Below are 18,104 nucleotides of genomic sequence, written 5' to 3'. Positions count from 1 at the left end.
AAGCTGAATTCCATTTGAAACACTTATATTCCTGAACTGTTTATGTAAATATTACGGCATCGATGAAATTTAAAAAAAAAACAATTTCTGATCTCTTGATTGTACAGATTGTATTCATATAATCATATTTCTATTGTTTTTATACGTCCGTCATTTGACGGAAGTATTAAGGTATTGGGTTGTCCGTCTGTCCGGCGTAAACTTTTGTTTGTCCGGCAATGCCTCCTACATTTTTCAACCGATCTCTTTGAAACATGGTATACATTGTATCATGATATAAAGTTGTGTCTCCCTTAAAAGAATTTTGATTCGATAAGTTTTCATAAAGTTATTGCCCTTGGTTCATTTCAGTATTTGATTTTTTGTCCGGAGATTTCCTTCTACATTTTTCGACGGATCTCTTTGAAACTTAGTATACATTATAATCATGATATGAAGTTGTGTCTCCCTTAAAAGTATTTGATTCGCCGATCTTTGCAAGTTATTGCCCTTTGTTCATTTCAGTATTTGATTTTTTGTCCGCGAGATTTTCTTCTCCAGTCAGCTAACCACTCTTAGAATGATGCAGATCTTATTTCAATGTAAGAAAGTATATAACACTATATGTCATTTGACGGGCGTATATTGTTCTGCCCTGCCGTACTCTTGTTTCTAAGGTGGTTGTCTCTGTTTGCGAACCATCAGTGCCCAAGGTAAGCTGTAGTCTATTCTGGCACTGGTAAGATAAAATACTAGCTTAAATGTGAAATAAAATAATCTGTTGTGGCCAAACGTTATGAATGATCTATTACCTTATGAAGACCTTGTAGAATAAGATATGAAAATCTTTCCCTTTTTCACCGTTTTCCACACGTTTCGGAACAATTTTGACAAGAGTTAGTTAACTTTCAAATTGTATAGACACCAGGTTTACCGGCCGTTTTCTCAGTACGCTCATATGATATCTAGATTCACCATATATTACTGTGAAATGCATAATTGATAATGCATTTCACAGCGAAAATTATTCCTGTTTCCGATGGGGGGGATACTTGCGGTTTAATATGAGTTGATGTTACAATAGAAGATAACGACGTCGCAATTAGAAGTTTGACCGATGAAATAACGTCAAGACATCGGTTGGTCAAAGGTTGATGAAAGTTAACCAGTGTTTACCAATTCCTAGCAATTTGATCCGATAGGTAGGGGGCAAGGAAACCTATTGTTGTTATGGGAGAAAACATATCCGTCAATGACACAATGTAGCGTGGAGTTCTAGGTTGTTTAAGGCCTTAAGTACCTTTGAAAAAAAACATCGTTTTAACTTTTATAAAACATTTGACACAGTGACACGCAATGTTAACATGATAATGAACAATCAGAAGTTCAAAATACCATAATAGTGTATATGTGATTATCTCCCTTTACTTGTGATAGAATGTGTTATTGTTATTTGACATGTTTGTCGCAATAATAGCTCTCAGGAGCAAATGTTCTTTGTTTACATGCATGCAACTTTAAATAAAGTTTCTTGTATCTTGTCAAGTTGGTAAAGTAAATTTATTTTTAAAACAGATCGCCATTCACACTATCAAGCTAAGAGGCCAAATATCAATACTCTTAACTTTTATATGAAAGTTGTTTGAAGATTTTAACATATTGATCCCTGTGACCTGGCAAGTGGGAAAAAGTAATTTATTTAAACAAACTTGAAAGTCATTATTCTTAAAGACTGCAATTTGGGACTTGCCAGATATACAACTGATGATGCATCATTTAATAACCTCACAAGCCCTTTGCGACTAAGCATGATATATGTATGTGGGTAACTTTATGATGAGAAGAAATGGTTTAAAACAGGGGAACCAACACTATTACATACAAGTTGTTATAATAATATTATCCCCATCCTTTCCTTAATTAAGAATGGTACAGAAAAACAAATGCCACAAAACAAATGAATTACGTTTTAATTGCAATAATCATAAATATTCTGCCATGCTTCATTGAGTATGAAATGGATATGCATCAGAAAGTTCCAATTGATCTTCCAAGCATACAACGGATCACATACACTCGATATAATAAACAACATGGGTTATTTCTTCTCTTCAACACCATAAACCTGCGAACCTAAATTACCTAAATTGCCGAATTCAAGAAACTTCTTAGGTGGAGCCAATAGAATTGATCACAAGGACGTGTTATTCCACAAACGTAATATTTAGAATTATAACTTTAAAGAGAATTACACAAATGCTGGAAAAACTAATTTAATTTAATTTCCATACAATTGAATTTTTCACAAAGAACTAGTAGTCACTGATGATGTTCCCTATGTGTATTCCTATGCAATGAAGTGTATGTTTATTTGTATTTTCTTTGCACATCTTTTTGTGTCCATTTTTTATAATCTTACGCAGTCTTAGCACGAATTGCAGCACGTTTGCCTGTGACGGCCTGGAATCCTGATTTGATACTAGCCACAGAACACCTTGATCCACACGTTTCACACTGTAGGAAGAACAGTCGCGTGTCTTTTTGAAGGAGGGTGTCGGGTGATCGACATGTGTGGCAAGTCACATATTCCTCTGGAAACAGAATTAAAGCCATATTTCACATTTTTTGTAACTGTTGACACCAGATATATTTCTCTATTTTGTTACTGCACATTAGCTAGTGTAAACTGTATATTGTCTTTGAATAGCTAATGTAGATATGCACATTGTCTTATGATAGCTAGTTTAAATCTGCACATTGTCTTTTGATAGCTAATGTAGTGTGCATTGCTACTTTGTAACTAGAGTTGCTTGCACATTGACATGTTATAAAGTACCCTACATAGTACTCTACACATTGACATGTTATAAAGTACCCTACAAATTGACATGTTATAAATTACCATACACATTGACATGTTTTAAAGTACCCTACAAAGTGGGGAACCTTAGCTTAGTTCAGACTGTACACTGTACTTGTTCGTACATAAATTACTCAAAAACTGGCATCCCTGATCATAACATTAAGAATGTCTTAATGTAAGTAAAACTAACAAATCCTTACTGATATATCGTAAATACTAACTAATACGTACTGATATATCGTCGATGTCAAGCAAAATCAATTAATACTTACTGATATATTGTTAATGTCAAGTAAAATCAATTAATGCTTACTGATATATCGCCAATGTCAAGAAAAATGATCAAATACTTACTGATATAACTAACTAATACCTACTGATATATCGTCAATACTAACTAATTCTTACGGATATTTCGTCAATACTAACTAATTCTTACGGATATTTCGTCAATACTAACTAATACGTACTGATATATCGTCGATGTCAAGCAAAATCAATTAATACTTACTGATATAACTAACTAATACCTACTGATATATCGTCGATGTCAAGCAAAATCAATTAATACTTACTGATATATCGTCATTACTAACTAATACTTACTGATATACCTATCAATCACTACTGATATATCGTCAATACTAACGAATACTTACTGATATATTGTCAATGTCAAGTAAAACTAACCAATTCTTACTGATATATTGTCAATGTCAAGTAAAATCAACAACTACTTACTGATATATCGCCAATGTCATGAAAAACTAACAAATACTTACTGACATATCGTCAATGTCAAGAAAAATGATCAAATACTTACTGATATAAGTAACTAATACTTACTGATATAAGTAACTAATACTTACTGATATATCGTCAATGTCAAGTAAAACTAACAAATTCTTACTGATATATCGTCAATGTCAAGTAAAATCAATTAATACTTACTGATATATCGTCAATACTAACTAATACTTACTGATATATCGTCAATACTAACTAATACTTACTGATATAACTAACTAATACTTACTGATATATCGTCACTACTAACTAATACTTACTGATATATCGTCAATACTAACTAATACTTACTGATATATCGCCTAAGAACGTTTTCAATTTGTTTCTGGTTGTACTTTCCTCTTATGACCAGCTGGTTATTTCCGTCAACAGATCCACTGAAAAAAATATAAAATCAACTTAACACATGATATCTAACTATTAAACAGGAAAACTACAGATGGAACAAAAGGCACCATTGGCCTGTATCCTTGTCCTTTTATTTAACAGTATTAGCAAATGCATAAAGATGCTTGAAATACACACCTAATTGCATTAACATTCATTCGTCCATATCTTATTAAGTCACCTTCAAAATGTTCGCTTTAGAGGGACCATAACCTTAATTTTTACAACATTGAAACTCTTTGACCTAGGGATTCTCTGTCGCAATCCAAATCCCTCCATTAATTCTGAACGAGTCTATCTAAGGAAAAGTAGACATAAACAGATGGGCAATGTAGGACATGGACTGGTGAGCTAAAATCCTCCTCATGATATAATTATACCAGAAACATAAATAGGTGTTCTATGTATATAAGAACAGTGTGGTAATAATAAACCAACAAACCTTGTTCCCAATTCTGCCAACAAAAACGCGAGGACATGTTTGGGCTGTCTGTGTAAACTGCAAGAGAAATTGAACAGGGTTACGTTTACATGGAGATAGGTAGAAGATAGGAGCTTTTAACCCTTTCACCACTATGGACCATAATGGACTCGCCTAGATCATTGCATGGTAGAGTTTACTAAAGTTACATAGGGGTGAAAGGGTTAACACATGCCAGTATAGGCACTATTCAAAAGGGACTTCACCTTAATCAATACTTGACAGGTTGTTTCCCATCCAGGTGATAGTAAGGGTTTGATACTGGATTATTTTTTACCGTGGTTGCCATCACTTTTGCTGATAACATCACAGAGCAAGTGACTACCCAAATTGGTACACCGGCAGAAAATGGTTCGAATATTACTTTTAAATAAAACTTGTATAATATCCCCTGATGGTATAACAATGGAGATACTTATCAGCATTTCCACAGAATAGTTTTGTTTACAGCAACATTTGAAGAGTACACTATGACTGTTTACAAATGTAGTTCAGTGTGGTATTTATAAAAACAATATAATTTTGTTGCAAACGGCATATCAGTAGTAGAATAATAAAAAAAAGTCTCAGAGCATGTGATATGGTGTACCAATTTGGGTACTGTTCATGGCTGAAAAAAGAGCGAAATCTCACTGCAAATTTAGCATTAATATTTTCAAAAACAAATTACTTTAAAATCAAAACTTTTCCTGAAAAGAACCATATGTAGTCTCTGTCATGAATCAGGAAACATTCCTGATACAAGATCTGAATTTCAAAATAACAGTGGAAAACTGTCCAAATTGTTTCAATTGTGGTAGCGTGATATAAGAATATAGAGCTATGACTGTCCCACCAAAGTCTAGTAGATGTGGCTTGTGATGGAACCACCACCGATTGTGGAAGAAATTGTCATTTCACTATACAGTCCATAGAAATTTCTGTAAACACAGCTGGAAAACTGAATCAGTTTCTATGGAGATATTTCAATTTTTTTATTAAAATGGTACTTACAATCTACAAATATCTGCAAAGTTAGCAAACGACGTTTTCCTAGTTCCAACTTTAAGGACCTGTGGCGGCCGCATTTTGAAAATTTTCTTTTCACCAGCAACCATGTCTGGATTCTTCTCCCTGATGATGTCGAACACTCTGGATAACAACTGTCGAGGTAAAAACAATACAGATACACATACATGTATTTCAATGTAGACACAAAACAATACAAATGTTTCCACAAATACATGGGGCAATGATACACGTACAGGGGTGTCCAATTTGTTATTTAGATTACTAGTACAAAGGCAGATTTTCAAAAATTCTACAAGCCCTAGTAGCCCATCTATATTATCATGGTAGATATGAAGAATTTTCATTATTACTGACACAACACCCACCAGCATTAGGCGTCAGAATGTTACCAGACAATCTGTCCCGCTATTCTTAGTTTAAATTACCCCCACCTCATCATATGTGTAATCTATATCTGATCCGAGCCAGAATTTACCCTCGGTAATGTTACCAGACACTTTGTATCTCTAATTGTGGATTTAAATGACCCTCACCTCGTCATATGTGTAATTTCTATCCAACCCCAGCCAGGATTTACCCTCAGGAATGCTACAGACAATCTGGCCTGCTATTCTTAGATTTAAATGACCCTCATCTCGTCATATGAGTAAACTCTATCCGACCTCGGCCAGGATTTACCCTCAAGAACGTTACCAGACAATCTGGCCTGCTATTCTTAGATTTAAATGACCCTCATCTCGTCATACGAGTAAACTTTATCTGACCTCAGCCAGGATTTACCCTCAATAACGTTACCAGACAATCTGACCCGCTATTCTTAGATTTAAATGACCCTCACTTCGTCATATGTGTAATCTCTATCTGATCCGAGCCAGGATTTACCCTCAGGAACGCTACCAGACAACCTGACCTGCTATTCCTAGATTTAAATGACCCTCACCTCGTCATATGTGTAATCTCTATCTGATCCGAGCCAGGATTTACCCTCAAGAATGTTACCAGACAATCTGACCTGCTATTCCTAGATTTAAATGACCCTCACCTCGTCATATGTGTAATCTCTATCTGATCCGAGCCAGGATTTACCCTCAGGAACGTTACCAGACACTCTGTCATCCCTGGCATCTATGGTATCATCTGAAAAAAAGATTACTTATTATTAAACTGTCCATTTGTTTCCTGAGGTCCAGCCCCATCTATTTATTATGCACACCCAGTAACATTGTGTTCAAACTATTTACAGCCCAATCCCTTACATGAAGCACAAAACATTTTTCAGAACACCCCATCCCTTAAACTCATTTAAAATGTCTACTAAAGCTACCTACCCCATCCCTTAAACTCATTTAAAATGTCTACTAAAGCTACCTACCCCATCCCTTAAACTCATTTAAAATGTCTACTAAAGCTAACTACCCCATCCCTTAAACTCATTTAAAATGTCTACTAAAGCTAACTACCCCATCCCTTAAACTCATTTAAAATGTCTACTAAAGCTACCTACCCCATCCCTTAAACTCATTTAAAATGTCTACTAAAGCTACCTACCCCATCCCTTAAACTCATTTAAAATGTCTACTAAAGCTACCTTTTTCAGTATTGATGAGTTTTCCTATGATTCTATTTTTTCCAAAAGCTTAGCTTGCGATCAATTGAGGCATTTACATATTTTGAAGTCTTAACAAGAAATGCAACACTTTTTCCAAATATAAGGTTTTTCAAATGATGTAGATCTAGAGATCATGAAAAAGTTAGCTACAGCAATATTGAAACCCTTGACTATTGGAACAAAACATATATGTCCCACCGTCATCTGCTTCGTCAGGATCCTCTATGGCCTCAAAGTCCACATTCTTCTTCTTCTTCTTTTTCTTCCTTTGTGGGAGGTCAAGGTTGAAGTCGCCAGTCAGATCATCTGTGGTCACTGCATCCTGTCCATCTTGGTAGGCTGGAGTTTCTGTGTTTTCAGTTGACTCCTGTAAGTGTATATAAATGTAGTTTTGATTACATGTGTGTACAAATATAAACATCTAAGGGGCAAACTAATTTGCTATCCAACACAAAGTTTAACATCATACAACTATAAATAAACCTGCTAACAACAGCTTGCATTCTATGGCAAGGATTTGCCTTGAATGTTATAGGTGATCTAACCCGTAAAGTAAGACCAGACAAAAAATATTTAAAAATTTTTAAATTCAAGATCACTCTCCTATATAAACCATATAAATTATTTGTTAAAATCAAGTTTGTTACCTACCTACCTACCCTAAATTTGTCCAACATTTTACAGGAAACACATCAATTTTTTCGTCTGACCTTACTCTATACAGGTGCACTATGAAGGGTTTCCTTTTGTGTATGATTATATAACAGAGCAGTAACCCGTGGGACTGATCTGGGTTGTGTATGATTATATAACAGAGCAGTAACCCGTGGGACTGATCTGGGTTGTGTATGATTATATAACAGAGCAGTAACCCGTGGGACTGATCTGGGTTGTGTATGATTATATAACAGAGCAGTAACCCGTGGGACTGATCTGGGTTGTGTATGATTATATAACAGAGCAGTAACCCGTGGGACTGATCTGGGTTGTGTATGATTATATAACAGAGCAGTAACCCGTGGGACTGATCTGGGTTGTGTATGATTATATAACAGAGCAGTAACCCGTGGGACTGATCTGGGTTGTGTATGATTATATAACAGAGCAGTAACCCGTGGGACTGATCTGGGTTGTGTATGATTATATAACAGAGCAGTAACCCGTGGGACTGATCTGGGTTGTGTATGATTATATAACAGAGCAGTAACCCGTGGGACTGATCTGGGTTGTGTATGATTATATAACAGAGCAGTAACCCGTGGGACTGATCTGGGTTGTGTATGATTATATAACAGAGCAGTAACCCGTGGGACTGATCTGGGTTGTGTATGATTATATAACAGAGCAGTAACCCGTGGGACTGATCTGGGTTGTGTATGATTATATAACAGAGCAGTAACCCGTGGGACTGATCTGGGTTGTGTATGATTATATAACAGAGCAGTAACCCGTGGGACTGATCTGGGTTGTGTATGATTATATAACAGAGCAGTAACCCGTGGGACTGATCTGGGTTGTGTATGATTATATAACAGAGCAGTAACCCGTGGGACTGATCTGGGTTGTGTATGATTATATAACAGAGCAGTAACCCGTGGGACTGATCTGGGTTGTGTATGATTATATAACAGAGCAGTAACCCGTGGGACTGATCTGGGTTGTGTATGATTATATAACAGAGCAGTAACCCGTGGGACTGATCTGGGTTGTGTATGATTATATAACAGAGCAGTAACCCGTGGGACTGATCTGGGTTGTGTATGATTATATAACAGAGCAGTAACCCGTGGGACTGATCTGGGTTGTGTATGATTATATAACAGAGCAGTAACCCGTGGGACTGATCTGGGTTGTGTATGATTATATAACAGAGCAGTAACCCGTGGGACTGATCTGGGTTGTGTATGATTATATAACAGAGCAGTAACCCGTGGGACTGATCTGGGTTGTGTATGATTATATAACAGAGCAGTAACCCGTGGGACTGATCTGGGTTGTGTATGATTATATAACAGAGCAGTAACCCGTGGGACTGATCTGGGTTGTGTATGATTATATAACAGAGCAGTAACCCGTGGGACTGATCTGGGTTGTGTATGATTATATAACAGAGCAGTAACCCGTGGGACTGATCTGGGTTGTGTATGATTATATAACAGAGCAGTAACCCGTGGGACTGATCTGGGTTGTGTATGATTATATAACAGAGCAGTAACCCGTGGGACTGATCTGGGTTGTGTATGATTATATAACAGAGCAGTAACCCGTGGGACTGATCTGGGTTGTGTATGATTATATAACAGAGCAGTAACCCGTGGGACTGATCTGGGTTGTGTATGATTATATAACAGAGCAGTAACCCGTGGGACTGATCTGGGTTGTGTATGATTATATAACAGAGCAGTAACCCGTGGGACTGATCTGGGTTGTGTATGATTATATAACAGAGCAGTAACCCGTGGGACTGATCTGGGTTGTGTATGATTATATAACAGAGCAGTAACCCGTGGGACTGATCTGGGTTGTGTATGATTATATAACAGAGCAGTAACCCGTGGGACTGATCTGGGTTGTGTATGATTATATAACAGAGCAGTAACCCGTGGGACTGATCTGGGTTGTGTATGATTATATAACAGAGCAGTAACCCGTGGGACTGATCTGGGTTGTGTATGATTATATAACAGAGCAGTAACCCGTGGGACTGATCTGGGTTGTGTATGATTATATAACAGAGCAGTAACCCGTGGGACTGATCTGGGTTGTGTATGATTATATAACAGAGCAGTAACCCGTGGGACTGATCTGGGTTGTGTATGATTATATAACAGAGCAGTAACCCGTGGGACTGATCTGGGTTGTGTATGATTATATAACAGAGCAGTAACCCGTGGGACTGATCTGGGTTGTGTATGATTATATAACAGAGCAGTAACCCGTGGGACTGATCTGGGTTGTGTATGATTATATAACAGAGCAGTAACCCGTGGGACTGATCTGGGTTGTGTATGATTATATAACAGAGCAGTAACCCGTGGGACTGATCTGGGTTGTGTATGATTATATAACAGAGCAGTAACCCGTGGGACTGATCTGGGTTGTGTATGATTATATAACAGAGCAGTAACCCGTGGGACTGATCTGGGTTGTGTATGATTATATAACAGAGCAGTAACCCGTGGGACTGATCTGGGTTGTGTATGATTATATAACAGAGCAGTAACCCGTGGGACTGATCTGGGTTGTGTATGATTATATAACAGAGCAGTAACCCGTGGGACTGATCTGGGTTGTGTATGATTATATAACAGAGCAGTAACCCGTGGGACTGATCTGGGTTGTGTATGATTATATAACAGAGCAGTAACCCGTGGGACTGATCTGGGTTGTGTATGATTATATAACAGAGCAGTAACCCGTGGGACTGATCTGGGTTGTGTATGATTATATAACAGAGCAGTAACCCGTGGGACTGATCTGGGTTGTGTATGATTATATAACAGAGCAGTAACCCGTGGGACTGATCTGGGTTGTGTATGATTATATAACAGAGCAGTAACCCGTGGGACTGATCTGGGTTGTGTATGATTATATAACAGAGCAGTAACCCGTGGGACTGATCTGGGTTGTGTATGATTATATAACAGAGCAGTAACCCGTGGGACTGATCTGGGTTGTGTATGATTATATAACAGAGCAGTAACCCGTGGGACTGATCTGGGTTGTGTATGATTATATAACAGAGCAGTAACCCGTGGGACTGATCTGGGTTGTGTATGATTATATAACAGAGCAGTAACCCGTGGGACTGATCTGGGTTGTGTATGATTATATAACAGAGCAGTAACCCGTGGGACTGATCTGGGTTGTGTATGATTATATAACAGAGCAGTAACCCGTGGGACTGATCTGGGTTGTGTATGATTATATAACAGAGCAGTAACCCGTGGGACTGATCTGGGTTGTGTATGATTATATAACAGAGCAGTAACCCGTGGGACTGATCTGGGTTGTGTATGATTATATAACAGAGCAGTAACCCGTGGGACTGATCTGGGTTGTGTATGATTATATAACAGAGCAGTAACCCGTGGGACTGATCTGGGTTGTGTATGATTATATAACAGAGCAGTAACCCGTGGGACTGATCTGGGTTGTGTATGATTATATAACAGAGCAGTAACCCGTGGGACTGATCTGGGTTGTGTATGATTATATAACAGAGCAGTAACCCGTGGGACTGATCTGGGTTGTGTATGATTATATAACAGAGCAGTAACCCGTGGGACTGATCTGGGTTGTGTATGATTATATAACAGAGCAGTAACCCGTGGGACTGATCTGGGTTGTGTATGATTATATAACAGAGCAGTAACCCGTGGGACTGATCTGGGTTGTGTATGATTATATAACAGAGCAGTAACCCGTGGGACTGATCTGGGTTGTGTATGATTATATAACAGAGCAGTAACCCGTGGGACTGATCTGGGTTGTGTATGATTATATAACAGAGCAGTAACCCGTGGGACTGATCTGGGTTGTGTATGATTATATAACAGAGCAGTAACCCGTGGGACTGATCTGGGTTGTGTATGATTATATAACAGAGCAGTAACCCGTGGGACTGATCTGGGTTGTGTATGATTATATAACAGAGCAGTAACCCGTGGGACTGATCTGGGTTGTGTATGATTATATAACAGAGCAGTAACCCGTGGGACTGATCTGGGTTGTGTATGATTATATAACAGAGCAGTAACCCGTGGGACTGATCTGGGTTGTGTATGATTATATAACAGAGCAGTAACCCGTGGGACTGATCTGGGTTGTGTATGATTATATAACAGAGCAGTAACCCGTGGGACTGATCTGGGTTGTGTATGATTATATAACAGAGCAGTAACCCGTGGGACTGATCTGGGTTGTGTATGATTATATAACAGAGCAGTAACCCGTGGGACTGATCTGGGTTGTGTATGATTATATAACAGAGCAGTAACCCGTGGGACTGATCTGGGTTGTGTATGATTATATAACAGAGCAGTAACCCGTGGGACTGATCTGGGTTGTGTATGATTATATAACAGAGCAGTAACCCGTGGGACTGATCTGGGTTGTGTATGATTATATAACAGAGCAGTAACCCGTGGGACTGATCTGGGTTGTGTATGATTATATAACAGAGCAGTAACCCGTGGGACTGATCTGGGTTGTGTATGATTATATAACAGAGCAGTAACCCGTGGGACTGATCTGGGTTGTGTATGATTATATAACAGAGCAGTAACCCGTGGGACTGATCTGGGTTGTGTATGATTATATAACAGAGCAGTAACCCGTGGGACTGATCTGGGTTGTGTATGATTATATAACAGAGCAGTAACCCGTGGGACTGATCTGGGTTGTGTATGATTATATAACAGAGCAGTAACCCGTGGGACTGATCTGGGTTGTGTATGATTATATAACAGAGCAGTAACCCGTGGGACTGATCTGGGTTGTGTATGATTATATAACAGAGCAGTAACCCGTGGGACTGATCTGGGTTGTGTATGATTATATAACAGAGCAGTAACCCGTGGGACTGATCTGGGTTGTGTATGATTATATAACAGAGCAGTAACCCGTGGGACTGATCTGGGTTGTGTATGATTATATAACAGAGCAGTAACCCGTGGGACTGATCTGGGTTGTGTATGATTATATAACAGAGCAGTAACCCGTGGGACTGATCTGGGTTGTGTATGATTATATAACAGAGCAGTAACCCGTGGGACTGATCTGGGTTGTGTATGATTATATAACAGAGCAGTAACCCGTGGGACTGATCTGGGTTGTGTATGATTATATAACAGAGCAGTAACCCGTGGGACTGATCTGGGTTGTGTATGATTATATAACAGAGCAGTAACCCGTGGGACTGATCTGGGTTGTGTATGATTATATATAGAGCAGTAACCCGTGGGACTGATCTGGGTTGTGTATGATTATATATAGAGCAGTAACCAGTTGGCCTGATCTGGGTTGTGTATCACCTTCTAGGAGGACATATTAGTGCTAATTAACTTTTGGTGTTTGATTTCATTCAAACTGATCATCTCCAATGAACTCAATAGGCACTGTGAACAAATGCCAGTCATTTTTTATTTGTACCGTCCTGTGTGTCTAGGTTATTATGACACAAAAACACATGTTGAGATTATCACAATTGTCAGATCATGTGCATTGCTGATATTGTGACACATGCTACGGGTCAACATTATTTTTAAGTCAAAGAAACAACAATTTCAGGAGATTTTATGCAAAAGCTAAGTTTGATTTTTTTCTTCTATAAATTCCCATCCCTAATTTAATAACAAATACACGATAATGACTATACTTTCCATACTTTCCGTGGTTTTTTCCCCCCGCCTTTGTGAACTAGGTCAGATAATGACCCTATTCACAAGCAACATGGACATTTTTATTCCCAAATTGGTCTTTGAATTCACATTCAGTCAAAAAGTCTCAATTTCATCCCTAAATTGGCACACTTAACTATGATCAAAGCAAACTAGGTATTACATAATTAAGTGCAAAATCAAGTTTAAACTTAATGAAGTAACACCCTGTCTGCCTAGCTGCGGGAACCGTAGCTTCTAGGCCTGATTGTTTTTGGGTTTTTTTGGTGTTTTTTTGTATTATCGGACCATAGACAATTGGTCCGATCATAATGGTTTTTAAAAAAAGATTGAACGATCGTGCCTAGAAGCTACCGCTCCAGCAGCTACCTGTCATCCTGCCCCTCCCGTCCCCCCAAAAAAATCACAATAAGTTTCCATACTTTTCCCCCCCCCAAAACAATTACTACTTTATTTAATGTTTAAAGTCTGATCAGATTACCAAAAAATAGGAAAAAAAATTCCATTGTGCACACCCCTTTACATGAGGATTCTTTTCCATGATATACATAACCCTTTTAGGGAAAACATTACACAACTTAATCATGAACAGTTTCCTGAAAATCAAAAGCAATTAGTCAATACTTACAGGTAAAGCCTCACCCACATCGTCCATGTCAAATGCCTTCTTCTTCTTCTTCTTTTTCTTTGTATTTGTGAAGTCAAAGGACATGTCTGCAAATGAAATGAAGACATTCAGAGAAAGCCTGATACAAGCACCAAGGTGGATTGAGCCACTGGTCAATCTGGTCAGTTCATGATGAGTCCATTCATTTAGCAAGTAACATACTTTTCTTCACTTATTTCTTGTCAACAATTCGAAGACACAAATTATATGTGTCATTATAGCTTCTCATAGGATTGCTATGTAAAATGACAAATTCTTAAAAACAAAAATCCATAAATCTCACTGAAACCATATATATGCCCATGAAGTTGAAACAAAATTGAAATGAAAATCTTTTTTATTTTAACTTGAATATTTGGAATTTGCAATTGAAAGAGCCTTATAATACATAACATAGATTGTGATGAGCTTACCATCGTCTATTTTTTCTGACTTTTCAGGTTTTTCTTGTTCCTCATTTAGTTCATCTGTAGCGTCTGTCTGGGATGCTGGCCCATCAGTTGTCTCAGCACTGTCCATATCAAACGGTACCTTCTTCTTCTTCTTTTTCTTCTTCAAGTCAAGCATGAACTGTAAAATTGTTATAATATGAATCAATTTAACTTACAGCTGATCGTCCGTATAGTGTGATCTCATTGGCGATTATATAAGTTACATTTTTTTGGTCCATGGTTTCTATATCTTTCACTGGAACTTCTACTCCATCCTTGGTAGAAATACAAAACATCCAACTAGCATAAAACTGTGCAAATATTTCATTTGGCCAAACAAAAAATAAATTTCCTGTTTCCGGTAACCATACCTACCGGGTACCTTAATTTTTTACGGCAATTTTCAAAGAAGCACTGTTAAAGTCAAGAGCATTTTCCTATATAAACCATACACAATTATTTGTTACAATACAATCTGTTACCTACCTACCCTAAATTTTTCCAACATGTTACAGGAAACATACATTTTTTGTCTAGCTTTTGATCTATATTTGGAGTATAATTAAATATTTGAACAGGACTAAAGACATTTTAATCAGCCAATTTTAGTATTTGATTATGCAGGATACATATAAGAAAAAGTGAAATGAAAAGTGAACCAGTCTGAAATTTAGGCCTGCTGCCTGTTCTTTATGAAAAGCTTGCTTACCAGAAAGCTGTGTAATATCCATACTAACAAAACAGAACTTGAACTCTTAAAAAGGCAAGTGCTGTGAACATGGACTTTCTCTATAGATGATCAATTATAGGTGAGCAATACCCGGACAGTGCACTGAAGGTTACATCAAGGTCAATCATACCGAAAATCCATGCAACAACAACCAGACATTACATCAGATCTCGGGTAACACAGGAAACTACAGACAGTTAGTATGTGTAAAAAACCTGAATGTTAAAGTATAGGGGTATTTTTTTCACAGAAGACTTTTATATGTTGGTACAACTGTAGCAAACCTGAACTAGGTTGATCGCCAGTGACCAGGTAGCTCCATTGGTTAGCCAAACTAAATGTATACGTACGTCAGAGGTACCAGATTTGAATCTCTGTACGAGCGTCCTCAATACACTCGATCACTTAAGCTCTTTAATTTGCACCCCTGGAATAGCAAAATCAAAGTCTCTGAACTCTCCACCTTGTGGATGAGGAGAGGAAACTAGTTTGATCCTTTGATGTACAATCTCAAAATGGTAAAATTGACTGGCTTTGAGTTTGAAGCCAGGTGTTGCTCCTCTATAATCTTCAAAGGACAGGACTCAGGTTTTTTTAACTGAGATCAACCGAATAGCTATCTTCATTCCTTCAATTTTGCCTTGACATATTATCCAGGGATGCAGAAAGCGTGAGTGAGTGTATAAGCCAAGGAGTATTAATGATGCTGTACAGATGGCTGTCATATTTTACCTTTCCTCTCATATTTGACCTCAAACTGAACATATATATTCAAAATTTACTCATGTTTATGCATCAGAGGTCCCAGGTTCGAATCCTTGTCTGGCTTTTACATTTTCCCTTTCCAGTTTCACAATATCAAACTTCTGGTCATGTAATATAATGTCAAAATGTCAATATTAAAATGTAAAATAACAGATCAAAGGTTTCTTTTAAAATGAACAAATCATTTCACAGACAACTTTCATCATCTTGAAGTTTGTGGTTCTGGACAGATAAATTCATCGAAATGTGGAAAACTCCCCCCCCCCCCGGAAACCTGAAATATTTTATGTATATATTTTACTGACATAAACATGATGAATTTTCGCGTGAGTTAAATGGATTTAGATTAGTTTCTGCGTAAAATGTCTGATTTATAAATGTTTGAAATGTGAGACTATTTTACGATTGACCAGCTGTTTTAATTCCACATGGTCAATGGACGTCGCCATATTGGAATTTCTCGCAAACGCATGCGATCGTTCTACTCAGTTTCTTACCGATTCATCCTCTGCCATTTTTTCTTTAAATTGAACCACAAAACTTCCTTGATACAATTAAATTGTAGAGTGACTTGTATACTCTTCTTTTCCCTTATATAACACGAATTTAACACTTCTGATATTACGAAGAACAAGCCGCTTGCATCAGATGATTTCAGATTGTCGGTCAAGGTCGACATAATGCAGGGAGGTAACTCTGTGTTTGGAACAAATGTAGATATATATATATCACATAAAACTGCGAGAAGATCTATATTTAGTTTTCCCTGTAGGCATGAAGGCTTCTATTTACAATTTTATATTTGACCGATTATTGCATCAGTCAAGCAACGTTTAAATAGACCTCTGTCATAAATAACAAGACCGATTAATAGCCAAAAGGTACTACATATTTTGTAAGCTCTGCGCAAAGTTTTCGGTTACCTAATTAGTCTGATGAAATAATATAGGTATATATATATACACTTTACTGAAAAAATAGCTATGTAATTTCTGGGGCTGAACCAATTTACGGGAAATTATAGAACAACGTCTGTGAAATATCGGACGTTCTGTATGATAAAGTCGTCGATATCTTNATGGTACACAAAACGGAATAGCTTTATTTTCAAATGTATGATGCCGACAATACAAATATGGCACGGTATACATCTAATTCAAATTAACATTGATAAAGTTCATAGTTTTTGTAAAAGCAATTGAAACAATTTTCAGTTTAGTTTAACATATCTTATTGCATTTAAAAAAATAAGCAATAGGATCGGGCATATCTTATAACAACATAATTATAGACCTCCCTTCAACAATATATAATTACACAAAATGTGAAAAGGCAGTTTTTTACACTTTCACTTTTGCTTCACGTTACCATACTTTATATATAAAAAAAAAATCAATCTCGGGAAACGGTATAGTGCGACATCACAGATACAGTACTACATAGATCTCAAATTTGAAAAACAAAAGCCACAAATGGCGCTCTATATATACGATCGATAGAACGCGCCGCGTTTCGCGAAAAAATAAAATCATCAAAAGGGTACTATGATCAGCCACCATATAAAATTTGATATCGGAATTATGGATTAAACTAAAACTGTTACCGTTACTAGCCTTTGGAGACTAGTTTTGAAATTTTAAATGATTGGTGATGCATTGGCATAAATTCGACCTTTTTTAAAGCCATGCACTGACTTAATTCGTACGGATAACGTTGAACCACCGTAAATCCAGTGTAACAGGAGAGGAAAAATGCATGGCCACTGCCAGACCGGGGTTTGAACCCGTGAGCCTCAGAACTCTAGACGGATGCTCTACCAATTGAGCTACCTGGTCGCCAACGATCGACCCAGTCCTGTTCCGCTACACCAGAATAACTGCCTATCTCCGCCCATCAAAAATGTTTAAATGGGGGTAATAATGTATTTATTTCGGAATAAGTCGACCACTGCGTAAGCTCAGGACCTCGAAATT

At 37.5% G+C, this 18,104-nt stretch overlaps 1 protein-coding gene across 1 annotated transcript; it reads right to left on the bottom strand.

Moving 5' to 3' along the window:
- Positions 1–1,932: 1,932 nt before the first annotated feature.
- LOC110454454 (eukaryotic translation initiation factor 2 subunit 2-like) lies at positions 1,933–16,813 on the bottom strand. Its single transcript, XM_021503959.1, has 9 exons — positions 16,629–16,813; positions 14,619–14,775; positions 14,167–14,252; positions 7,336–7,504; positions 6,571–6,665; positions 5,511–5,659; positions 4,479–4,535; positions 3,941–4,026; positions 1,933–2,570 (listed from the first exon to the last, which is right to left on the bottom strand). Exons 1-9 carry the CDS (start codon positions 16,644–16,646, stop codon positions 2,395–2,397), a joined length of 993 nt encoding a protein of 330 aa, XP_021359634.1. The 5' UTR covers positions 16,647–16,813; the 3' UTR covers positions 1,933–2,394.
- Positions 16,814–18,104: the final 1,291 nt, after the last annotated feature.

The sequence above is a fragment of the Mizuhopecten yessoensis genome, unplaced genomic scaffold, assembly GCF_002113885.1.
Source record: "Mizuhopecten yessoensis strain PY_sf001 unplaced genomic scaffold, ASM211388v2 scaffold7857, whole genome shotgun sequence".
Lineage (NCBI taxonomy): Eukaryota > Metazoa > Mollusca > Bivalvia > Pectinida > Pectinidae > Mizuhopecten > Mizuhopecten yessoensis.
This window is presented reverse-complemented; position numbering and strand designations above follow the sequence as displayed.

What these genes read in the sequence shown, in the direction of transcription:
- LOC110454454 (XM_021503959.1), bottom strand. An exon ending in ATGTGGGTGAGGCTTTACCT is followed by an intron (nt 7,505 to 14,166) that starts GTAAGTATTGAC and finishes ATACACTTACAG; the next exon opens with GAGTCAACTGAAAACACAGA. An exon ending in TTTGCAGATATTTGTAGATT is followed by an intron (nt 4,536 to 5,510) that starts GTAAGTACCATT and finishes TTTCTCTTGCAG; the next exon opens with TTTACACAGACAGCCCAAAC.